The 26,716-nt window shown below is 47.3% G+C and overlaps 1 protein-coding gene across 1 annotated transcript; it reads left to right on the plus strand.

The window, feature by feature from the left end:
• Window positions 1-1,045: 1,045 nt before the first annotated feature.
• LOC103707433 (enhancer of rudimentary homolog) lies at window positions 1,046-24,299 on the plus strand. Its single transcript, XM_008791915.6, has 4 exons — window positions 1,046-1,218; window positions 5,052-5,145; window positions 23,797-23,917; window positions 24,004-24,299. The coding sequence occupies exons 1-4, from the start codon at window positions 1,216-1,218 to the stop codon at window positions 24,095-24,097; spliced, it is 312 nt and encodes a 103-aa protein (XP_008790137.1). The 5' UTR covers window positions 1,046-1,215; the 3' UTR covers window positions 24,098-24,299.
• The last annotated feature ends 2,417 nt before the right edge of the window (window positions 24,300-26,716 follow it).

Consider the following 26,716-nt stretch of genomic DNA (forward strand, 5'->3'; position numbering starts at 1 on the left):
TGTTTCATAGTTTGCCATATTATCTCGCACATAAAAAAAAAATTGGTACGAAATATATCCTCAAATTGATATAAATTTTATACTGCTTCATACCGAAATGCATATCGATCTGTTTCGAGATGTATTAAATAAAATTGCGAAAATAGTTAGTAAGCTATTTTAGTCAAAAGATGTGTTGTGGTTCAAATTTGGCCCGAGGGTGACCACGTCGGTGGAGTCGAGGAAGCCGCCGATTGTTGTAAGAAAGAGACGAGAGTCACATCCTGCGCGACGGCTGTGGACCTGCACAAAGCCTCACCAGTATTTCCGGTGAGGGCCCTTCGACGATCAAGCTAGAGTGGGGTAAGTTTGGTCCAGCCAAAAGTCCCTTATAAGTTACCTAATCGGACTATTTATAGTTTCGGTAGATAGGCTCAGGTGGCAGAGACACTGTTAGCCCTCATCATAAGGGGGCATGGCTCTGAGTCGAATAGCGCGCAGCTTAGGCTGGTTGGTGGCGTGTAGTGTTGTCCGTTCTTGAGAACGGTAGGATGCTGACAGTCACAGCAGCGTATGGCCGGAATAGTCTTGGTGTTGTTCTTTGACTGTTGAGGGCCAGCTATCGAAGCATGGTATGGTGGTGTTGTAATGTACGGCTACGTAGAAGGGCGTAGGCGCGCACATGGGTGCGGTTGTTGGTGAGACCGAGCCCGTTAAGAGGTCGCATCATGCGTTTGGCGAGGTCGGCTAGACAGGTGTTGAGGGTAGCTCGGCTTCCCAAGTTCCGATGTGTCCTCGGCAGAGCGCCCCGAGCTCGAGGGTTGGGGCGTACTATTGAAGCAGGTGCTCCGAGCTTGGTCGGGGCGGTTCGGCGATTATTGGAGGTACTTCGAATTCGGTCGGGAAAGTCGGCAAATATCTGAAGTCGAGGTGGTTCTAAAGGCCAAACTGAGGATTCGACCGGCATGTGTTGGCATTTATCCCTCCCCCCCCCCCCCCCTATAATTCGGATACTTTTATTTGGGATTCGGTTGAGTTAACTTCCCCTGAGATATTCCCTTCCCCGCACCCCACACCTTAAATAATATAAAACTAAATACTCTTTTCTCGTTCTCGCCTTTCTCACGCCCACCCGCGCCCTTCTCGCCCACTTCGATTTCGGTGGCTTCCGTCGCCCCGAGAGTGGGATTCTTCCAGCCAAATCCGCCTGCACCTCGGCCAGGTTTTGATCCGAGCATGGTGAGCTCCCTTCCCCTTCGCCGTGCTCGGCTCTCTTCTCTCCTGATTCTACGCCGTCTTAGCTCAAAAAACTAGGGTTCTCTGTTATGTTGACTGGATTCTGATTGTTTTCTTTTTGTTTTTCTCTGATGTGGTTTCTGCTCCCTCTCGTCATAGTTCAAGAAAATTAGGTTTTTCGCTTCTGCTTTAGATATTCTTTTTTAAAATAATTTTTGTTGTTGTTTCGCTGATTAAATGTGATTTTGATATCAAGAAATGCGAAAGAAGAGATCTTGATGCTACTATTGCAAAAATTGAGCTATTGGGAATTAAATAATGATGCGACTCTATTCTTTGTGCATCATATATGGTTCCTGATGCTTCTGTTAGTCCATTGCATCAAAGTCTGCACGAACGGAGCACAGAAATCAAAGAAATATGCATATACAGGAGACTCGCTTGTTTTGTGGAATTTCTTGATCTTGGAGGGAATCTTAGGTGTTGGGTTTGGGATGCGTGTGCTTTAGCGATATGAGTTTCGTGATTTCGACAATAGTGGGTCAGCACAAGATGAGTTTCTCTGACGTGAATGCTGTCTTTTAGATATAGGTCCATAGAACAGTGGCTTTAAGCTGGAAAATTCAACTTTGAGGTAGTGGTATTCGTTGCGGAAAGTTTTTTTGTAGAGAAAAATCCTATCTTCTTATTACCCGTCTGGAAGGTTGATGACATGCCAAAAAAAGCCTAGAAATTCTTTCTTGTGTATCAAATTCTTAAATTAAAGCTTAGTCTAACCCAGAATTGGAAGACATATGCCCCTAGACACTTGAATTGGTAGGTGCTTTGCAGGGAAATGAGGTTCTGTGGAAGCACCCAAGAAGCAACTCTATACATAATAGGGAGGCCATACATGCCAGTCATGTGGATGGTCATGGTGTTGATTGAAACCCTTTTTCAATAAAATTCATGGAGGTGGTTTTGGTCTTTGCATTCTACACATGGATAACTAGCCTTTCCTACCCTTTCTGTCCTTCCGCTCATACCAGAACCATTTGTCCATGTAATCTTTCCTTTAAACCAGTCAAATATATTTAGCAGTTAAGTTCATTCATTGTTGTAATTCTATTTGCCCATCAAGTACATTTCTTAAGTAGATATGGTCATAGGAGACGCTTAATGTTTCAGATTATGGGCATTCATCATGTTATCTATGGATAAATTCACAGTGGTCCATCAAATTCATCTTGAATAAATCATGTGCACAGTACACGCTATGTAATACCTACTCTACTTTATAACAAAAACTCTCAGGAGTGTTTGTGAAGCTCTTTAGATGCCATCTTACCTCTTGCACTGCGCATGCCGTACTCTAGTTTCATTAGCTGATATAGTCAAAACCGTCAATCAAATCCTTACTTTATATTCAGTCGTTCGCAGAACCCATGCTGTTTTTTTGTTGTGAATTTAATATAATAGTCCATGTTGTTTGCTTTCTTGATGGTTCTAGTTCAAATGTTGAAATGAGGATATAAAAAATGATAAAAATGATAATCCCCCCCCCCCCCCCCCCCCGCGCCGCAAAAAAAAGGTAAAAAAGAAAGGAAAAGAACAATGTGATTACAAGCTGGTTGGAAGTGTCAAGAAATGGGTATCTTATGAGATTATAATCCCCTGGCAAGATGTGACACCCCAAATGGAATTTTCCAGTAGTCTGTCCTGAAATTGTAGCTGCCAAGTTAATTTTTGGTGTTCGTTTTCTAAAACAGTGAATAAGCTCTCTTGCAGGTTCCTTGTTTTCCTTTTAGATTTTTAAGAAAGCTGCTCCACTAGTTAATGAATTTGAATTGGGTTTTTGAACTATTATGGCTTGTCTATCCTATTCATAGGTTTATATCATGACCATTGAGTTTGATTCTGCAGTGCTTCATGCAATTTATATATGCATTTTGTACCCTTATATATTATATTATTTCTCTCCATTCATCTAGGATTCTCCTAGTCTTCCTAACCACGTTCAATGGCACAGCAGTAAAGCAAGTGTAATTGTAGCAAAAAAAAAAGCAAGTTTAATTGATCAATATCTTGATCTTGAATAGAGGACCTCAAAATGTGTATCTATCTTAGCTATGAGAAAGGATATGAAGGTACGACGAATTCTAATGACCATATATAGCAATTTATGGCCTATAAGATTGTCTCAAATAATACTTACATATATTTATCTTTATATTTATAGAGAGAGAGATGCTACCATTTGCTCGGGTGTATCAAGAAATCGCTACACCCCCCTGAAAATTAGTGATGGGCCATCCAGCTTCAAGATCCAAACTGTCGAACATGAGTTGCACCTCAAAAGAGGCCCAGAAACTAAAATTCATGTATCTAACCTAATCACCAAGTAGGTGTCAAAATGGACAGCTTTAATACTATGTTTAACCATGATCTAAGAAATCTATCAATGTATAAAGTTACATAGATCATGATTCACAAAGTGGATTTTCAATTTCTGTGCCTTATCATGTATTTTACTACACTAATGCAATTGATATAATCCATTTTGATACCTACTTGATGATTAGGTTAGAGACGACCAAAACACATGAATTTTAGTTGCTAGGCCTTTGTTTATAATGTAAATAATGTTCAATTGTTTGGATCTTGAATTTTGGGGGGCCATCATTGATTTTTCGAGGGGTGTACTGATTTCTTGGAACACTTGAGCATGCAATAACATCTCTCTCTCTCTCTCTCTCTATATATATATATATATATATATATAGAGAGAGAGAGAGAGAGAGAGATTTTACAAATGGAAAATTTTCTTTCAATAATTATCAAGGAAGGAGAAAAAATTGGGAAAACAGAACTCTTAACAATATGGTGTCTTTATCTGTCAACAATCTCATAAATCATGGAGGATTGATATTTAAGGAGATTGTAAATTTGTGCAAAGCAGCTATATAGATGATTAATCTCATTTGCTCTTGAATCCAAATTCTGAAAACTGTAGAGTGAAGTGAGCCCTGTTTCATGATTAGGAACTTTTATCATTCATTTGGTATCCTTAAGCAGAGGAAATATCTAATGTAAATTAAATGATGTAAATTATGACATATCCTCATACAAGTATATTGTTTAAAACAGTACATTATATTAAATGAATTCTGTTAATTTACCCTATCCCCTTCTTTAATGTTTATACAATGTACCCTTGGTTTCTCAATAACTGGCAGAAATTTATGAGTTGCACCTTGTGCAATGGAGTTCGGAGAGATTCAAAACTAATCTTGTGCAACAAAGGCCTGATATGTCTCCAATATGATTATGGTTACCTATTCATTTTGAACGGTCAAATAAGGGGTTATATATGAAATATGAATGTAGTTTTGAGAAACAAAACGAAAAAGCCGGTGCTGTTAAAAGGGTTCTGTAATTGGAATAAATGATGCTTGGTGAATATAGTATTAACTTTTAGAGGTTAGGTGAAGGTTTGTTCACTAATGATTATAATTATCCACATGGTAATTATTGGATTATGTTTAGATTGTAATGGGAAGGTTTTGGTTATAATTAAAGGGAACAGTCTCTTTGATTTAGTATTATTCTTTCTATAATTGAAAGTGCATAGCGTTTTTGAGAGTTAACTATATTAAAGCCATAGCAGGTTCACTACCATGAAATAACCAAATGGATGATTAAAATCTCTGTTACATCTTTCTGTTGGAAACATAATATTTCTTGAGTGCTGGCAGTTATCAAGTGAGCTTCTTATTTCATATGTTTCAAGTTCTCAGCATTTTTTTTCTCGATTCAGTGACATCCTTCTAATTGTGAATGGTTCCTTTTTTTTGCAGGCTAACAGGCACACAATTATTCTAATGCAGACATCTCAAAACAGGGCAACTAGAACGTTTATGGATTATAATTCGATTAGTCAAGCTATGGATGGTATTCATGATCAGTATCTCAAAGAACACCATGCTTTTTTAATATTCAATAAATGGCTATTATATAAAGTATTCAAATGTGACCTTAGTGATTACTAGAGAAAGCTTAGCCTCAATTTCTTTTTTTTCTCTTTTTAATTATGATATAGACAATAGCACTAAGACTGTCAGCATGCTAAGCTAGGTCTGTGTACAAATAGCTTACTGGAATCTTATAAGATCCCATATATTTTGTGTAGTTCATCATTTCTTTGCTTGTTTCTGTGCAAAGTTAGAATGATGTTTACAAAGCAGTTTTCGTTTGCTCTCTGTACAATTGTCAGTATCAAAAGTTTACATCCCATACAAGATAGGTCGTCTTTTTTCCATCAACGTGATATTTACATGTTGTTGGTTAATGTAAAATTGCACAGACAATTTTAAAACATGACTTGGATGTGTATACAAACTGCTGGATACTTGATGTTATCATTAGAGCACTTTCCAACGATTGCTGATAATATGTTGTCATAGAACAAATTCTATTGCGGCAAACAAGGGTTCATAAAGCTGAATTGTCATTGTTGCACAAAGTCTTGATGGTTCTGATTGGGATTATGTTTTTGAGTGAACGTGTTTTTGTTTGCATCTTTGTCAGCTTCTAGCCCTATTCTATATGTTGTGTCCTTCATGGTGAACTCTAGTCTGCATCCTTAGTGGTCAAGCAAAACTCAGGTTTCTAGTGCTTTAAATAGTTGAAGGTATCTCTTCCAAAGCTTTGAATAGCAAATATGATGCCACATCATTTCCATACATTTGAAACACATAAGGACTAAAGGATACACATCTTTCTTAATGGATAGCTTGACAATGCACCAAAGCATACCAAGAAACCCTATCTTTCTCTAGTTTGCAATATCTAGGATAGCATGATGTATAAATAGGATAGCATGATGTATAAATATTGTTTGTACGTTCAGACTGTTTTCTTTTTATACATGCACAATACCCCCACCTCTTAAATATGCATCATTCTTGCTGATAAAATTCAATAGGACACATACTAAACCATATTAACCACTTCAATTTACAAATTTACATCATAATACAATACTTAAATTAAGCACATGAGGCAAAACAATATGTTCAGTAAGTTCAGGTCTAATAAGTTTATCAGAAGGTGTCACTTTATATCTTTCTGCAGCATTATGTATTCATTAATGTTCAACAATATGGAGCATTGCCAATTAATTCTAGATCAATAGACTACCCCAAACCTGGGTATATATAACATGGTGTCTCTGGCACACTGTTAGAGACTTTTTATTGAAGCCCTAATTCTTTAGGTGTTACTGACCAGGATAAACTGAAAAATGATATAAAATCAAGCAGTTCGGCAGCCTAAAATAATTGTTCTGTAGGCATAAAATCTAAAACAGGTTTTAATATCTGCAACGTTGTCTCTAAGAAGCTAAAAGCTTAGAATATACAACAATCTTTGTGTTAGGGGAAAAACCCTAAGTCATATCCACGGAGGCGCTCGGCCGAAGAGCGCCGACCGGAAAGCTGCTCGGCCAAGGAGTGCCGACCGGAAAGCCGCTCGGCCGAAGAGCGCCGACCGGAAAGCTGCTCGGCCAAAGGATGCCGACCTAGAGGGCGTCGACCAGAGCGCGCGCCAAGAGGTGCCCCACCCAAAGCTGCTCGGTTAGAAAGTGCCGACCAAAGATAGCGCCAAGGCGCTCTGCTAGAAGGTGCTCGCCTAAAGGGCGCCGACCAAGAGTACTTGAAGCAACCCCGCCACAGGGCGCCCCATTGGGCGACCAGCTCGGCTCGGCACCCTTGCCGAGCCGATGCCTTAGCCAAATGTTCAACCTCCGCCTAAAGTCCAAGGGACTTGACAACTCCTACGACTTGCGACCTGCCACTATCTCCAAGCCATCAAGGCATAAGATCTCCGCAGGCGTTCGGCACGACCTGCCATTAATGCATGAGACTCCCTCAAGTCTCCGATGCACTCAGGCATTTAATGAACACGGCCCAAGACGATCTCCGGATCACTGAACCGTCAGAGCGCATGGCTCTACCTGACCGCCGGTTCATTCGGTAATAAATGCACTTACCATCCACAGACCCCAGGCCCGCTACGGCCGGCGGTTCAACCACTCCAACAGGTCCGATCGACCGCGACAACTCCCTGGTTCCGATCTGATTCGGCCCCGTTCTCCACTATGCCATAAATGGGCCAAATCGTGCCCAATTATCACAGACAGGGACAAATCCCCCGGTTACCTCCCAGGTAACGTAATCTCCTCCTATAAAAGGGAAGCTGGGAGAACCAAGGGGGGGAACAACAAAAAACGGAAACAGATTTCCGGGACCGAACCCGCCGGGAAGCACAGACACAATTGAGGACATCATCCTCTTCGTCTTCTTTATCTTACCCAGATGTTCTTGCTGTCTTCTCCATATACTCTCTTCCCTGCTCTCTCCACATATTGGCCCCCTCTGACTTAGGCATCGGAGGGCCGGCGCCGGGGAGCCCGGCCACCGGCTTTTTGCAGGACTTACACCCTCCAGGAGGACGTCGCCGGCCGGCGCACCGCCGTCCGCCCCCTGTAGCAGCGGAGCTCCTCCTTCCCCGGCTTCGCGGCGGCCCCCGGGTCCAATTTCCAGCAACAGTTGGCGCTAGAGGAAGGGCCCGAGTTCGCTACCATGAAGCTAAGAAGCAAAGGGGTTTCCAACGCCTCTCGACGTCCTCCACCAAGCCCAGAATGTTCCGTTCGGAACTCACCACCCCCGGTTGAGCCAGCACCTCAAGTTCAACCGGAACAATTTGATGCCCTGGTGCAGCAAGTGCAGGCGTTGGCTACCGCCGTCCAAAGCTTGCAACCCAGGGGCATCCCAGCAGCACCGCCTCCCCCGGCTCCAGTTCAACCGGAGCCCCCTACAAGCGGGCTTCCTCTTCGAGGTCAGGACTCTCAAGTCCAGGCCTCCCTCTGGAGAGAGCACCCAGTCAGAGATCACGGAGGCTGGCCACAGCCTTCAGAAGCTGAGTCGGTTCCAGGGCAACCTGCACCCGGAGGAACCGCTGTAGCGATCCTCCAGAATGACGAACTCGACAAGAAGGTCGAAAAGCTGGAGCGCCAAATTCAGGCACTCCACGGGAGAAAATCGGGACGTAACGGCGACTTCGAGTTCAATACGAAGTCGCCCTTCTTCCAGGAGATTGAAGATGAACCGGTTCCCCTCCGGTTCAAGATGCCCCAGGTGGAGCCTTACAACGGCAAGGCTGATCCCTTTGACCACCTGGAGAGTTATCGGGTCTTAATGGCCCTACAAGGAGCCTCGGAAGCCATGATGTGCAAGGCTTTCCCGGCGACACTCCGAGGACCAGCCCGGCTTTGGTTCACCGGGCTGAAGCCAAGTACTGTCTCCTCCTTTGAGCAGCTCGGCAGACAGTTTGCCGGCAACTTCGCCGCTAGCCAGCCCCAGCGGCGGACATCCGACTCCCTCCTCGACATCAAACAAAAGGAGGGAGAGTCCTTCAAGGAATATCTGGACCGGTTCACCGCCGCAACATGGGAAGTCCGGGAGCTTGACCAGTCAATCGCCATGTCGGCGCTGAAGACTGGAGCCCGGTCCTACAGATTCCTCTTCTCGATTGAGAAAAATTTTCCAGCGGACCTCACCGAAATGTTCGCTCGGGCGCGGAAGTATGCCAAGGCAGAAGAGGCCGTGGCAGTTAGGCGGGGTGGAACCGAGCAGAACCCCAAGAAAAGACGCCGCGAGGAGCGCGGCCGACCCAGAAGCCCGTCTCCACGACGAGCTAAGAATCCGCCCTGCCCGAAGAGTCCACCCCGGTTGAGAGGACCGCCGCAGCAGAGGTCACTCCGCCCGAGGTTCCCACTGCAGGCCCGTGCACCTGAAGGGAGGTATGAAAAGTATACTCCCCTCAATGCTCCTCGGGCTGAAATCCTCATGGAGATTGAGAATCGGGATTGCATCCGGCTCCCCCCTCCAAAGCCAGACACCAGAATCCGGCGTGATCTCCGGAAGTATTGCCGTTTTCACCGGGATCACGGCCATGATACCGAGGATTGTTATCAGCTCCGAAATGAGATCGAAGCACTCATTCGCCGAGGGGTGCTCGATCGGTTTGTGCAAGGCCGGCGTGAAGGGAAGAAGCCAGCCGAAGGAGCAGCACAGCCTGAAGGTTCCAATGCCAACAGGCCCATCGCCGGCGTCATCAACACTATCCGAGGAGGGACCTCGGCTGGGGAAGCCTCAGGGGAAGGAGCCTCTTCGAAGCGCCCGCGCACCTCTGAAGCCATCTCCTTCTCAGATGACGATCTAGAAGGAGTCGAAACTCCCCATGATGATGCCATGGTCATCTCCATGATCATAAATAAATTTGATGTAAAACGCATCCTGGTTGATAATGGAAGCTCGGCGAATGTTTTGTATTTTGATGCTTATTGTAAAATGGGGATGACGAAAGAACAGCTACGGAGGATGAATGCTCCGCTAGTTGGATTCACTGGGGATTCAGTCCCAGTAGAGGGCGAGATCGACCTTCTGGTCACAGCCGGGCTCGCCCCTCGTGAAAGTACCGTGGGTATGAGCTTCCTTGTGATACGCCTGCCCTCGGTTTACAACGCCATCCTTGGAAGGCCAGGACTCAACGCCCTCCGAGCAGCGGTCTCAACTCACCACCTGCTGATGCGATTCCCCACCAGCCAGGGAGTCGGTGAAGTCCGAGGGGACCAAATGGTGGCAAGGCGATGCTACCTAGCGACCCACGAGGCAAAACGACCAGCCGAGGTGCCCGCCCCAACGACTGACCAGCCCTCAACTGAAGTTATGGAGGCACGGGTCAACCCCCAGAAAGAGCGGGTAGAGCCTGGTGAGTTGTTAATTCAAGTTCCCTTACGAGAGAACTTTCCCGAGCTAACCGTGCAGATCAGCTCTGGCCTTGGCGAAAACGAGAGGAGTCGCCTCGTCGACTTCCTACGGGACAATATGGATGTCTTCGCCTGGTCGCCTGTAGACATGCCGGGGATAGACCCGGAGGTCATGGTCCACCGGCTTCAGGTGAAGCCGACCTGCAAGCCCGTGCGACAAAAGAAGCGAGGCGCCGCCTCTGAACGACAACGAGCAGCAGCCGAGGAGGTTGGCAAGCTCCTTGAAGCCGGCTTCATCCGGGAGATATCCTACCCGGAATGGCTCGCCAATGTGGTCCTCGTCAAAAAAGCTAGCGGAAAGTGGCGTATGTGCGTGGACTACACCGACCTGAATAAAGCCTGCCCGAAGGACAGCTTTCCACTTCCCAGCATCGACCAGCTCGTGGACTCCACCTCGGGTCACGAGCTGCTGGCATTCATGGACGCCTTTTCCGGATATAACCAGATCCGCATGGCGCCAGAAGACGAGGAAAAGACAGCCTTCATCACCGACGGGGGAACCTACTGCTACAAAGTGATGCCATTCGGTCTAAAAAATGCCGGGGCGACTTATCAAAGGCTGGTCAGCCGGATCTTCAAAGACCAAATAGGCCGAAACATGGAGGTCTACGTGGATGACATGCTGGTGAAAAGCAAGGCGGCGCAAGACCACATAGCCGACCTCAACGAAGCATTCTCCACACTCCGAAAGTACCAGATAAAGCTCAACCCAGCTAAATATGCATTCGGGGTCACCTCCGGCAAATTCCTCGGCTTAATCATTACACAACGAGGAATCGAGGCCAATCCAGAGAAGATCCGAGCCCTCCAAAGGATGACGCCTCCCAGGACGGTCAAGGAGGTACAGCGGCTCACGGGCCGAGTGGCGGCCCTCGGGAGGTTTATCTCCCGTTCAGCCGAGCGCTGCCTTCCATTCTTTGCAGCCCTCAAGAAGCCGAAGTACTTTTTGTGGTCGGACGAGTGCCAGCAATCTTTTGAAGAGCTCAAGCACCTGCTGGCTTCCCCTCCCCTACTCACGAAGCCTCAACAGGGTGAGCTCCTCTACTTGTATTTAGCTGTCTCCCCTGTTGCGGTAAGCTCGGTCTTGGTCCGAGAGGAGGGCAAACTTCAGAAACCGGTGTATTACACCAGCCGGGTCTTAAGGGATGCTGAGACCCGATACTCCAAGCTTGAGAAGACCGCCTATGCTTTGGTCATCTCAGCTCGGAGGCTCCGACCCTACTTCCAAGCTCACACAGTGGCTGTGCTGACTGACCAGCCGATCAAGCAGATCCTGCAGAGATCAGATCGTGCGGGTCGGATCACTAAATGGGCCATTGAGCTCGGGGAATTCGACATTGAGTACCGGCCCAGACAGGCGATCAAAGCACAAGCACTCGCAGACTTTATGGCCGAGTGCACCATACCAGATGAGGTCGAGCCTGAACCCGAGCCACCGCTGGAGCGGACCCCGAGTTTTACATGGGCTCTACATGTCGATGGCTCTTCAAACTCGGGGGGTAGTGGAGCAGGATTTATTCTCACCAGCCCGGAGGGGGTGGTCGCCGAGCAGGCCCTGCGCCTCGAGTTTCCTGCTTCCAATAACATGGCGGAGTATGAAGCGCTCGTCGCCGGGCTTAAGCTAGCCAAAGAGCTAGGAGTGAAGGACTTGAAGGCCTTCAGTGATTCTCAGCTCGTCGTCAACCAAATTGTGGGCGACTTCGAAGCCAGAGACCCGACCATGCAGAAGTATCTCCAGAAGGTACGAGATCTCGCCTCGACCTTGGACTCTTTCCACATTCAACATATTGCCAGGTCGGAGAATCTCAGGGCCGACCAGCTATCAAAGCTGGCGTCCTCTCGCATGAGCGAGCTTCCCAAAGAGGCAGTCCTGGAATATCTCCAAAAGCCCAGCATAGACGAGCCCGAGCAGACCCTCTGCACCGAGCTCGAGCCAAGCTGGATGGATGGACTCATCAGCTATCTGCAAGACGAAACCCTCCCTGCTGATGTACGAGAGGCTCGCCGAATCAAGCGCCTCGCCACCCGGTACATACTATACGAGGGAAAGCTCTATCGGAAATCCTTCACCTCTCCCCTTCTCAGATGCCTTCGCCCAACGGAAGCTAATTATGCCCTGCGCGAAGTCCACGAAGGAATTTGTGGAAACCATCTGGGAGGACGAGCCTTGGCCCATAAAATTCTGCGCCAAGGATATTATTGGCCGACACTCCAGAAGGATGCTATGGATCTCGTCCAAAGATGCGACCGGTGCCAAAGGAACGCCAATGTTCAGCGCCGGCCCTCGGCTCCTTTGACTTCTATTAGCTCCCCTTGGCCTTTTGCCCAGTGGGGAATTGACATCCTCGGGCCATTTCCTCTGGCCACCGGGCAAAGGAAGTTCCTGGTCGTCTCCATCGACTACTTCACTAAGTGGGTGGAAGCTGAGCCCCTCGCCCGGATCACCGAGCAGAAGATGCGGGATTTTGTTTGGAAGTCCATCATTTGCAGATTTGGGCTCCCCCGCATCCTTATCTCTGACAACGGTCGCCAGTTCGACAACATCCATTTCAGAGAGTTCTGCTCCGAGCTTGGCATTGACCACCGCTTCACCTCGGTCGCGCATCCTCAGACAAACGGAGAAACCGAGGTAACAAATCGTACTATTTTGCAGGGTCTCAAAACCAGGCTCGACAAATCCAAAGGACAATGGGTCGAAGACCTATACAATGTCCTGTGGGCTTACCGGACTACGTTCCGCGTCCCCACCGGCGAGACTCCCTTCAACCTGACATATGGGACGGAGGCCGTCATTCCACTAGAGATTGGGCTCCCCTCTCCAAGAGTCGAGCACCACGATGCTAGCTCCAACTCTTCGCAGCTCAGAGGCAACCTCGACCTGATCGAGGAAACAAGGGAGGTCGCCCGAGTGCGTATGGCGAGGTACCAACAAAAGACAGCTCAGTACTACAACGCCAGGGTCAAAGTCAAATCTTTCAGACCAGGGGACCTTGTCCTAAGAAGAGCTGAAACCTTCCGACCAACTGAGCGAGGGAAGCTGGCCCCGAATTGGGAGGGACCATACCGAGTCACGCGCATTCGCCGACCCGGAGCTTATCAATTGGAGTCTCTAGATGGGACTCCCATTCCGCGGAGCTGGAGCTCTGAAAATCTCCGCGTGTACCACCAGTAGAACCCTAAGGGGTCCCTCATCATTCAACCATTAAATTTCATTCTATGAATTTCACTCTATGAATTTCATTTCACGATAAACTGATGGTTTGCGAACTTATTCCGAGCTCACCAATTTTCTTGATTATCTCATGGCATCAGGTTTATTCTTCTTCCCTAACCACGGTTGGGATGCCCTGATACCTCGGGATGATGGAGTACCTACGTGGACTCCCTAAAGATGTCCATGAGTTTATGGTGCGCTCTCCATCAACGAGCTCGGCTCGTTCTCCTACCCTGGCCACGGTCAGGATGCCCCGAGATGTCGGGATGCCCCGGTTACCGGGAAGCTCGAGGCGTCGAAGACATGAGTAGCGGTCCTCTCTGACCGGACGAGCTCGGCTCGTGCTCCATCGATTATTGAGTAGCGGTCCTCTCTGACCGGACGAGCTCGGCTCGTGCTCCATCGATTATTGAGTAGCGGTCCTCTGACCGGACGAGCTCGGCTCGTGCTCCATCGATTGTTGAATAGCGGTCCTCTGACCGGACGAGCTCGGCTCGTGCTCCTACCCCGACCTCGGCCGGGATGCCTCGAGACGTCGAGATGCCCCGGTTCATCGGGATGCCCCGATACGTTGGGATGTCGTCTTTATTGGCCAAACGAGCTCGGCTCATTCTTTACCAGCTTCAACCAACGAGCTCGGCTCGTTCCTTCATCGATGGATTTCTCTGTCGACGCCCTCCAAAAACGGAGTCCGAGCAGAGAAGCGTCTTCAGTCGCCTCGGCGCCAGGACGCACACGGTACAAGGTACCTATTTATTTAATGTCTTTACATTACCTATTATTGGATTTCTCTGTCGACGCCCTCCAAAAACGGAGTCCGAGCAGAGAAGCGTCTTCAGTCGCCTCGGCGCCAGGACGCACACGGTACAAGGTACCTATTTATTTAATGTCTTTACATTACCTATTATTGGATTTCTCTGTCGACGCCCTCCAAAAACGGAGTCCGAGCAGAGAAGCGTCTTCAGTCGCCTCGGCGCCAGGACGCACACGGTACAAGAACGGAGTCCGAGCAGAGAAGCGTCTTCAGTCGCCTCGGCGCCAGGACGCACACGGTACAAGAACGGAGTCCGAGCAGAGAAGCGTCTTCAGTCGCCTCGGCGCCAGGACGCACACGGTACAAGGTACCTACTTATTTAATGTCTTTACATTACCTATTATTGGATTTCTCTGTCGACGCCCTCCAAAAACGGAGTCCGAGCAGAGAAGCGTCTTCAGTCGCCTCGGCGCCAGGACGCATATGGTACAAGGTACCCATGTATTTAATGTTTCTCCATCATTTTATCTGTTTCTCTGCCGACGTCCTCGAAGAACGGAGTCCGAGCAGAGAAGCGTCTTCAGTCGCCTCGGCGCAAGGACGCATACGGTACAAGGTACCCATTTACTTAATGTTTTTACATTATCTATTCTGTTTTTGAATTTCTCTGCCGACGTCCTCGAAGAACGGAGTCCGAGCAGAGAAGCGTCTTCAGTCGCCTCGGCGCAAGGACGCATATGGTACAAGGTACCCATTCATTTAATGCTTCTACATTGTCTTGGATTTTTCTCTGCCAATGTCCTCAAAGAACGGACGCCGAGCAGAGGAGCGTCTTCAATCGCCTCGGCGAAGAAGTGCTCATGACACCGACACATTGTTGCAAGTCCGGTGAATCCCCGTCACGGGCTGACGGGTATGCAGTCCATTTGTAAGAAAAGAATCCGGTTCACCCCGGCAACCCGAGGCTCGGATTTGAAATTCGCCGCATTAAGAAGTCCCAAGTCCTAACGACCGCCCTAGGGCTTAGTCGAATTCTGGACTAGGCTCGGAAAAACGTTCCGAGCCCAAACCCTTGGTATAAGCACAAGCGTTGCTATACCATTAGTCGAAGAACCGAGCAATGGAGCTCGGCAAGCCAAACTCTAACTCAAAACCCTGTGGCGGGAAAAGCTGAGGCCCTAGAGCCCATATCCTCGGAACCTAAAACGGATCCGAGCAGAAAAACTTAGGCTACGACAGACAGAGTTTTCAAAAAAAGAAATGGATATTCATTTCAAAAAGGCCCGTAGGCTAAGTACAAAGTCCGGGTTTGGCCCTTACAAGTACGGGAAGCCATCCCGATTTTACAAGAAATAACAAAAATTACATCGGAGGCTCAAGCTCGACCACCTCGGCCTCGGCAGTACTAGGAGTGGTTGGTTCGGCTGCCGGGACCTCTCCGATGGCCTCGGCGGCAATAGGAGTAGCCTCGGGGGCGACCTCGGGGGCAACCTCGGTCACTTCGGGGATAGCTGCGGCCGCCTCGGCACCCGAAGTTTCTGCCTCCGCCTCCGGGGTTTCTGCTTCTGCCTCCGCCCTCCCTGCTCCCGGCTGGAGCAGGTTAACATCAAAATCTGGGAGAAGCCGCCGCAACTGATTGCGGAAATCCCGGAAGCCTTGGATCAGCCTATTCACGCCCTCCTCAGCCATGAGTTCGTGAAACTCTTCCGACTCACGGAAGAGCTTCACTGCGTTTTGGGCGTTCTCCCGGGCCTCTATCTCCCGGGCCTCGTGGTAAGCGGCTCTCCGCTCGAGGCCCCTCAGCTCTTGCTCGAGCTCCGAATGTTGGAGGCGGGCATTTCCCACCTCCTGCTCGCGGGAGGCCAATGCCTGCTCGGTCTTAGCCAATCGAGCCTCCGCGGCGCGCAGCTCGGATCTTGCCAATGCGTGCGCGCCCTTCTCTTCATCGAGCTCGGCGGTCAGAGCTCGAATCCTTTCATCGGATGCTCCGACCTTCTCTTGGAGCACCCGTTGTTCGGCCTCAGAGGCCTGGTACTTCTCTTCGGAGGCTTGGTACTTCGCCTCGGCGGCCATGTACCTTCTCTGGGCCTCCTCATAGCCGCGCTGGCACCTCCGGGCTTTCTCCCGATATTCTTGAACTAGGTGCATCAGCATTTCCGTCTCGTGCAAATACTGTAAAGAAGACGAAAGGGAAAACATAAGACGCCGCTAGTAGAAAAACAATACAGATTACCCAGGCGAAAAATTTTGCTTACCCGGACGGAGTTGCAGCGCGTAGCGTCCATAAAAGCGTTGTAGCTCATGGACTGCATTATGGCCCGGTCGGCCGGGAGCAGCGCGAGCCGAAAAACTTCACGCGCCACTCGCGGGTTTTCGAGGGCCGAATCGCCCTCGAACACCGACCAGGTGGGTGCGAAGGGCACCCGTTCTTCCGAGCTCAAAGGGCCCGGGAGGCCAGCGCCATCTGGCCTAGGTGGAGCCGACCCCGAGGCTCCTTGACCGCTCCCCGGCTGGGAGCTAAGGGGCTGGGGTCGGGCAAGCGGCTGGTCTAACCGCTGCACAACTACAGCGGGGCGTGCAAGCACGGGACCCGCTGAACTCCTCCCCTGGTCGGCAACTGGAGCGTCCTGCCGACCAGGGACTTGCATCAAGGGCGCCGGGCATGGGGGCGCCATCGGGGTTCTGGAGCCCGAACCCCCGGAGCCCGCGCCCTCTCTCCGATCAGCCTCAGGGCGCGCGGGCTGAGAAGGCCCCGCCTCGGAGATAGCGGGGCGAGAAGGCCCCGCCTCGGGATGTGTAGGGCGGGAAGAGCCCGCCTCGGCCACCACTGCCGCCGAGGGAGTCGAGGTTGCCGAGACCTTCTGCTTCTTCCTCGGCTCCGCAGGCTCCCCCGAGAGCTCAGCTGCCCTCTTCTGGAAACGGGCGTAAAGGACTTCGCTCTTGGTCACCATTTTTGCGATGTCTGCAAAGATAAGCAAAATTAGAACATTAGAACAATAAGGAAATAAGAAGTTGTTGTAACTATCCTTACCCTGAGGACGTGCCGAGCTCAAGCCCACGTTCACCAGGGCGTCCTCGCTAATGAGGCCGTTCAGCAAAATCCCGTCCCCAAGGCTGCGGATGGTATCGAAGATCTCCTGCTCACGCGGAGAAAGCTGGGGGAGCCTGTTGATGGATTTAAGTTGGGCCGGCCTCCACCTGGGGTCAAACCCCCAGGACCGTTCAGAACCCAGGAAGAAGAATTTCTCCTTCCAACCATGAATGGACGAGGGGGCACCATGAAAAAGTGGCCGACCCACCCGGAGGGCGATGTAGAGCCACTCCCCGTCTCCCGGGTTCGACTTGAAAATAAAAAGTCGCCGGAAGACGTTGACAGAGGTAGGAATCCCCTGTAGTAAACACAGTGACAGGAAACCCATCACTGTCCTCCAAGCGTTTGGAGTGAGTTGCGCCGGAACCAATTGGCATACCGCCAGCAACTCATTCACAAAGCTGTGAAGAGGAAATCGGAGGCCGGCCCAGAGTGACTCCGAGTGCACTCCGATCCGGCCTACCGGAGGATCGGTTATCCGATCCCTTCGCCTGGCGGGTTCCAAACGGAACCCGTGAAGAGGGAAAAACCACTCTTCGGTCATCTCGACCTCCAGGACACTCATGGTGGATACTACTTCGCTAGGCAAAGAACCCATTACAAGAGAGGGAAATCAAAAAGAAGGGGGACCTGGGAAAGATGCCGGAGAAAAGGGACTTCGGTCTGAGGAAGGCTGGGAGAATAGGAAGCTGGAAGCAGAAAGCAATAGAGAGAGAACAGGGGACCGGGGGAGAGTTTATATAGACCTCCCCAACGGCCTGGATCAGCAAAGAAAGCGCTGCATCTTGGTTAGATGATAACACGTGTCGGCCTAAAAGACAGAACGACGCATTTAATTAGGGCTAGCGCTTCGAACGTCGAAGCGCCCCATCGGATCGTGCGGAAAGGCGTCCGCAATCGAAGATCGTGCGGCCCCATCATGAGCCCACGACGCGAGGACGCTTCGCAAAAGGTGTCCCAATAATGAGGCTCTTCGGGAAAGAAGAGACGCCGCCTATTAAAGGCACCTCGAAGCGTTCGATAACTCAAAACGCACAGTAAATCAAAATTTTCGGAATTCGTGATGACCCAATTAAAGCTACTTCCCGCGCTCCAGCTGATAGCCAACTGGAGCTCGGAAGTCGGGGGGTAGTGTTAGGGGAAAAACCCTAAGTCATATCCACGGAGGCGCTCGGCCGAAGAGCGTCGACCGGAAAGCTGCTCGGCCAAGGAGTGCCGATCGGAAAGCCGCTCGGCCGAAGAGCGCCGACCGGAAAGCTGCTCGGCCAAAGGATGCCGACCAGGAAGGCGCTCGACTAGAGGGCGTCGACCAGAGCGCGCGCCAAGAGGTGCCCCACCCAAAGCTGCTCGGTTAGAAAGTGCCGACCAAAGACAGCGCCAAGGCGCTCTGCTAGAAGGTGCTCGCCTAAAGGGCGCCGACCAGGAGTACTTGAAGCAACCCCGCCACAGGGCGCCCCATTGGGCGACCAGCTCGGCTCGGCACCCTTGCCGAGCCGATGCCTTAGCCAAATGTTCAACCTCCGCCTAAAGTCCAAGGGACTTGACAACTCCTACGACTTGCGACCTGCCACTATCTCCAAGCCATCAAGGCATAAGATCTCCGCAGGCGTTCGGCACGACCTGCCATTAATGCATGAGACTCCCTCAAGTCTCCGATGCACTCAGGCATTTAATGAACACGGCCCAAGACGATCTCCGGATCACTGAACCGTCAGAGCGCATGGCTCTACCTGACCGCCGGTTCATTCGGTAATAAATGCACTTACCATCCACAGACCCCAGGCCCGCTACGGCCGGCGGTTCAACCACTCCAACAGGTCCGATCGACCGCGACAACTCCCTGGTTCCGATCTGATTCGGCCCCGTTCTCCACTATGCCATAAATGGGCCAAATCGTGCCCAATTATCACAGACAGGGACAAATCCCCCGGTTACCTCCCAGGTAACGTAATCCCCTCCTATAAAAGGGAAGCTGGGAGAACCAAGGGGGGGACAACAAAAAACGGAAACAGATCCCCGGGACCGAACCCGCCGGGAAGCACAGACACAATTGAGGACATCATCCTCTTCGTCTTCTTTATCTTACCCAGATGTTCTTGCTGTCTTCTCCATATACTCTCTTCCCTGCTCTCTCCACATATTGGCCCCCTCTGACTTAGGCATCGGAGGGCCGGCGCCGGGGAGCCCGGCCACCGGCTTTTTGCAGGACTTACACCCTCCAGGAGGACGTCGCCGGCCGGCGCACCGCCGTCCGCCCCCTGTAGCAGCGGAGCTCCTCCTTCCCCGGCTTCGCGGCGGCCCCCGGGTCCAATTTCCAGCAACACTTTGAGTTAGCAAGCATAAAAGAACTTGTTTATATTTAATGACTTGAATGGAATTAAAATAATAAGGAACATGGACGATTAGCCGGTTGATGGTGCTCGATGGTTTCGGGTGGGTAAGACTAGGGTGATCCGAACAACAAATCATGAGGCATCAATGTTCGCCATACCGGTATCGGACCCCGTACCGGTGCCACATTATCATAGTGTCGGTACGGTACGCGGTATGCCTGGCGTATCGAGTGTTGGTATGCCACCGATACTGGTATGGTACGTCCAGTATCGTCGGTACGGTATAGTACAACATACCATGTGAGGCATGAACTCAATCAGGATCAAGGTCGTTCAACAAGGTTCATCATCAATAGGTTTTAGGAATGCTCTACAAAGTCGGGGTGGTCGGTCTGACAGGTTGCCCGAGCACTCGGACAATTCAGGGCCTCTTTGCAGAGGTCAACTCAAGTCCGTAGAATAGATGGACGGATCCTGCATTAGGATTTATGGGTCTGTTTAGAGAGAGAAACAGAAAGATGGGAGAGAAAACAAGAGAGAGAAAGAGAGGGATGGGCTCTCTCTTTTTCTTCTTTCTTGGTAAACATGGGAAGGTAGAGGGTGGACCGGTGGTTGTTGTGGTCGTGGTCCAATGAAGTGGTGGCTGGAGGGGGTGGCGGGTGGTAGGGAGTAGTCAGCAGTGGCGGCCGATCGGCTGAATTCAACCCAAAAACAGGCCGAGAAGGGGGTTTATTGGCTCGGTCGTTCTCGGATCCTAGCCCGCTCGCTGGTGACTGGGGATCTGGCTTCAACTCGAGGCCGATGCAAGGAAGAGGTTGAGGCTCTTGGCGGCGAACGCTGGCGGCGATGGTGGGTGGAAAGAGAGAAAAACAACAAAAATAGGGGACATGAACAGGGGACTTTCCGGTCGATTCTTCAGCCAGTGATGGTGGTTTTGGACCATGGGAAGAAGAAGCTAAGGGGAGAAAGATCAGAGCTTTACCTTAGCTCCAGCAGCGTCTCCAGCCTCGATATCCGACGGACACAAGAACGAGAAACCGTGGACTCGATGAGAGAAAAGAGGAGCAGTGGCACTCGACGGTGGTGGGGGCTCTCTCTTATAGAGGAGCCCTAGGGTCCCCGCGACCCCGGGACTCCGATTTTCCAGCCGAAACCGCCGGAGGGAGAGGACCAGGAGTCTTCCAAGGCTGATACGCAGGGCGAAACCCCCCCCCCCCCTCCCCCCTCGCCTCGGGGCCGAGCTTGGGCCGGTCCAATGGACCAAGCCCAGGCGGGCCTTCACTTTAGTTGTGCAATTGAGGGAGGAGGGTGGACTTTCATCACTAATAAGGCTGGCTAAACTAATCATTTATCATGAGAAGAGGTTGGGGTTAGGGGAGGTTAGGTAAAAAGATCACTTTTCTCTCTTAGTATATTTAGATATACCTACATAAAACTTGTTAAAGGTTATATAATGCCCTGAAAAGAAGCTACATTGGACAAACATCATCCAACATATTGAGTATATATTTATAATCATTAGATTAGTGACAAAACATATTGCATTCCTTTCAACTGCTAGATTTTGATGATGGAGCAAATATGATGAAACATGTTATATGCTGATCAATTGCTATATCACGATTTAGATGATGAAGCAAACTAAGCAACTGTTTACTAGTTTAAACAGATGGTTAAATGGCTAAGCAGACTAAATGGCTACTTGTTGTTCGAACAGGCAGTGCTTGGCAATGGCACTTCATAACCATTTTAACACAAAAAATGGAATGAGGAAGAATAGATTGGTTTATTCAAGAAAACAAGTGATGTGATTCTGTTTTCCAAGACACCCTGGTCTTATTGAGGTTGTTTTGAGAGAGCAATAAAAATGTCTTATGGGTGAGAACTTTTGTAGTGAGGTTTGTCTCTTGGAGAAGGATAACTTTGCCTATCTTGCTCTTCCTATGAGAATGCTTGGGGTGATCATCCTTGTATGGTATCAAGTTCAGTACAGCTCAGAGTTGCAGTGTTTGTTTCAATGATATTGTGTTGTTCGTGTCCATGTGCTATACAAGTCTAGCAAAGAGGTGAATGACTTGGTCTTCACTTTCCTGTAATCTTTGTAGAGGAGAGTATATGTTCTCCTCTTAACTAGAGTTTGTTGTTTATTTTCTTGCATGTGTTCTTTTATGCAAAGCTAAGATACAGAATCTTGAGCCCTTATGGTAAGTGCATCCTGACCTGGGTTTTTGTCAAGTTCGTTAATTCTTTCCTAGAGAGTCGGGTTGGCTCTCATTCCTTGAGTAGCAGGGTGAATCTTGACCCCTAGTGTGAGATGTTGATGGAACATCCCTCCCTTCAGTCATTAGTATAAAAGAATACCTGATACTTTAGCCCCTGTATTTGTTGTCAGCATGCTTTTGTATATGATATCTTTAAGTTTCAGGCAAAGGTAGTACGTTTTTTCTCAAATTAGATTTTCTATTGGTATATTCATCTACAGGATATACTAGCACTGCTTCCTGTGCATTAGAACTTGAAGGTTTGGTACTTAACAATGAGTATGTGACTTTGCCTCTTCAAAATTCACATTTTCTTGCTAGCTACTTCAACTCTATGATGTAAGTCTAGCATAATTTGTTCCCTTTCAAAATTATTGCGTTACTTTCTTCTCAACCCTCATAGGCTTTGAAAGCCTGGAAAGTTGTGGTGGGAGCCGCTATAGTATTAAGATGCAGGGCAAGGTTTTAAGTTCTGTATTCTAGGCAATGCCAATGCTGGATATGGACTGGCATGCTCGAATGCTACACATGCCAACAGCAGGCATGTGCTGCTCGGATGGTGGCATGATTGGCATCTAGACCATGTCTCATGTTGATGTGCATGGGTCTAGAACTTGAAGCAACTTACTACCATGTAAGCCAACACATTGGATTATGTAATTCAAAGGCTCATCTATAGTTATTAGGATTACTTACGAATAATTTAATTTACTTGCAGTGTTATTGCTTTTATTGTTCTTTGGGCCTTTTTTCCTTTTGAGCCAAAATAAGCTCCAGATTTTTTTCCCTTGAGCCTTTTTTCACTTACAAAATGACCAAGTGGTGGTGGAACAAGAATATAACTATCTGATTTTCGTACTATTTAACTTATATTTTCTAGGCTTTGGATTCAAATCGGTTCGCTGATGACTGATATGATACTGATATTTGCAACAATTTGAATTATGGGTGTGTAAGTAGATCAGTAGTTAATGCTTTTGTCCCCTTTCCCCCTGAGATAAGTTCTGGCAGTTTGTCGGTTTAACGTTTCATGTTAAGACATGTCTACAGGTGGGAATTTTTGGATAGTGAAAGAAAATTAAGTATTCCATTATATTAGAAGGACTGAATATGCAAGACAAATCATGTTGGAATTTAATTAATGGTAAATGATATGAGTGATTTATTTATATTTGATTCAGCATCACTTGTACAGAACTCAAGGCAAATGTGTGGGAAGTGGCTTGTTATGGTTCAATATGTCTGAAAAAACTTGAATTGTGCGGTGATATACCCTTGCTGTACCTATTTTTTTGGCTTTTGCATCTATGCTTATCTTCTTGCACAATATGTGCAATACACACACACACACACAAACATATACTATATATAAGGGAGAGAAATTCCATTTCTTAGAAGTTTTTGATAAGATCTAATATCCTATATGATATCAACATTAGTCATGGGAATGTATATTCCTCCAATAAAAAAGCATTAAACAACTATAGATATGCGCCTCACATGCATGTCATCATTTTATATAGCATTACCTGAGAGCCTCAATGTGTCTTTAGATATTGTACCTTGAAGTATGAGGCAGGGATTCAAATTGTGCTGTTATAGATCCTATCTGGAACCATTATTTTGTCATAATGGATATAACAGCCATTATTATCCCTGTGTGTCCTGAACTGGGTTTTTCTTTGGAATGATTATTAGCTGTTGTAACACAAAAACAACAGACAACAGGAAAATAATGGTGGTGTTCATTGTTAAAATTGAAAATCATTCTTTCTAGTTGGCAAGGAAAATTAAATTGGCAAATAAAAGCAATTATTAGCACCTGGCATCATCTGTTATTATAGGGTATAGGCTAAATAACAGTCATCATTTAAAAGTCCATTATGTAGAAAACGTGAAACTACTTAAACTAGGAGCATTCCATTACTGCAAACAAGAATAAGGTAAAGCGCACCGGTATTTCTGCTGTTTAATTGACTACTATTTGAAGAGGCAACTGTCAATCGTCATTTATTGTTCATGATTACATATGGAGTGACCATATTTTTGACATGCACAGGAATCTGTGGCTTGTATGAGAGGAAACTGAAGGATCTTAATCCAACAATTGGAAATATCACTTATGACATCACCGATCTTTACAACTTCATAGATGGGCTAACCGATCTTAGTGCATTGGTGTATGTATCATTTAACATTTGGTATACCATGTCACAGTTATGCGCAATAATTCTAACTTACATATGCTTCTGTGTTCTGATTGCAGGTATGAACACTCAATTCAAGCTTTTCTTCCATACGACCGACAGTGGATAAAACAACGAATATTCCAACACCTGAAGAAATTGGCTTCCCGTTAAATATCTTTGTGGATATTATATAACATAAAAAAAACATGAAGAGGGTATGGATGTTAAGAATTGTTACAAAAGAAGATATCTGTATTGTGTGTAAGTTTTGTTAATCTAAAGTGCTTGCTCCTGGTGATCAGGTCCCCCAGTTGGGTTCTGATTACCTGTTGACATAAGCTTATTAAGGAGGGCAGATGTTCGATGGTTACCACATTGGTTGTTTCCCTTTCGTTTTGAATGCTTCATTTTTCCAAATTCATACCTCTTCATGTTGCTGCATCTGTCAACACTGATTATGTCAGGTCTCTTATTTGGGACATTCATCAGGTGTTTGCAGCATAACTGTTGACGAAATATATATGTAGTTTCCTTTTGCGGAAAGGTAAAAATTTGCCCTAGTTTGAAATCAAACAGACAAAAATCTTTGGAAATGATGCCTCTGCAAAATAGAATGTGCAATAAGATACGTCTCGCTCCAAATAGAAGGGAAAAAGATTACCAAAAGCCCGGGAAATTCGAAGGGGGAGACATTTAAGCTTGGGTTTTCAGATTATGTAATGCGAAGGTATAAGCATCTACGAGCGCAAGCAGAAATTTGTCTTAAAAATTGTATAAAGATAGGATGTGCAAGATGACCGAACAAGTCCTCCTTCAGTACATAAGCGCCGAGAAAAAAATACTTTACTGCAGCACTCCCCGGCTGTGACGTTACGAACCGGACCGATCTCTGTATGTCATTGCAGGCTGGGACTACGCACTCGGAAGCAGCAGCACTCGCACCACGAGAGACAGTTAACCTGATCGCATTATTATGGGTAAAAGATGGTATGAGGGTAAAAGATGAGAAGCAGAACATGGGGATGTGTGGCCGCATCCACATCCATTCTGTGTAAGCCACTGTTGTACCAAAAAAAAAAAAAAAAAAAAAAAAAAAGAAAAAAGAAAAAAAAGAAGAGAGAAGAAGGGAATGCGTCGCAGGATTGCTACTCTTATGTTTGATTAGATCGCTGCAATATACCAAGCTACTTTCTTTTGATTAATAAAAAAAAAACATGGAAGCCCAATTGGATTATGAGAACAATTTTACGTTGGAACTGGCATAGCCAATGATCATTGAGGCATAGCAAACTTCAAAATATATTGCTTCAGCTTGCTTTGATGCTCTTGGAAATTGCAGCAACTTTCTGCGAAATAAAGACATTAAGGAACAAAACCTCTGCTTGCACTTTTTCGAGCACAGGTGCAACAGCAGGCACAAATTTCACAAATTCAAATAGAGACTCCGAGCGCGCAAGAAGTCATGGAGTCTCATCTTTTGACGGTGCTGGAATAAACAATTCTGGTCTGTTGTTAATTCCCAAAACATTGCAGTAGGCCCGGTGGGAGTTTCCTCATGCATGTCCTGCATATGCCCTCAGTTTTTTTTTATTTCCATAAAGCAGTGACTGGTATTATTTTGGTATAAGCAAAGCTGATGCAAGACTAGCTTCTAACATACCCATAGATCACTCTCTTTCTAGAGTAGAGCATTATGAAACAAGCAAAGACTTGTCATCTCCTCCTTTGAATTTGAGAAATCTATCTGATGGTATTACATTCAAATCAGACTACCAAAGGAACCTTCTTTGGCAAAGAGTCCAGATGCCAAATACAAGGAAAAATTTAAAAAAAAAAAATGAAATGTATAAACATAAACCAGATTAATCAAACAAGTTCGAATAAGACTGCCGCAAATAAAAAAATTACCTGCATGAAACAGTCATGTACTTCGGTAAAATTTAATTTCTGTCCACCCTCTAATGCAGCCTTACTGACCGACCGTAATTTCCTCCGACGCAATGTTTAGAACAACCAGATTTGAGGTTCCTATAAGAAGATACTTCAAAGAAGCAGTGAATAATTTAAATTATGAGCTCTGGTGCTTGAAATCCTAGAGATGAGTACAGCCATCAAAGTCTCTTGGTTTCATAATCTCCAAAATGGGGGAACACAACCAAATTCTCTAATCCGTTGGTGTAACCTGGTTGAGAGTAGGAGTACCTAACAAGTTGAAGCTTTTTCAGTTCTTGGCCAATGAAGAGAGCTGAAGGAACTTTGTATCTTTCATATACCCTAATTGCAGGAGAAATTTTACCTTGTTAATGAGACAAGTATCCATCAATCAATGGCCTCGTCATGACAGCATGACAGCATTGCTTACTCGACAGATGAAACTTATTGATTGAACCATCATGGACCAAGGAAAAAATCAATCAAGACAAACTTGGAGTTGAAATGCTTCCAATCAACAGAAAATGGGAAACAATCATCAGGAATACTAACTTTGGCATTGGTCGATAAGAAACTTTGTCATTATGGCATCCATAATTGCCAAATGCATGAGGGTTTTTTCTAGAATTTTTCTTGGCAGATTGCTGCTTGTATCAGGGTTTGAATCGGACATAGACTTCCTTTCAGAAGTCGCATGATTCATTTATTTAATTTTTTTCCTTCAAACTCCATGAATTGCCAATAAAATAATAATCAGGTCTATGCATATCTGTCAGTTCAAGAATGTCATAGATTACAATGGGAACTTGAAGAAACACTCATCAGAGATCTATAAACATACATTCAGAAAGAAGCCTG

The sequence above is a fragment of the Phoenix dactylifera genome, chromosome 2 (assembly GCF_051530095.1).
Source record: "Phoenix dactylifera cultivar Ajwa chromosome 2, Ajwa_hap1_PhDact_Kaust_v1.1, whole genome shotgun sequence".
Taxonomy (NCBI): domain Eukaryota; kingdom Viridiplantae; phylum Streptophyta; class Magnoliopsida; order Arecales; family Arecaceae; genus Phoenix; species Phoenix dactylifera.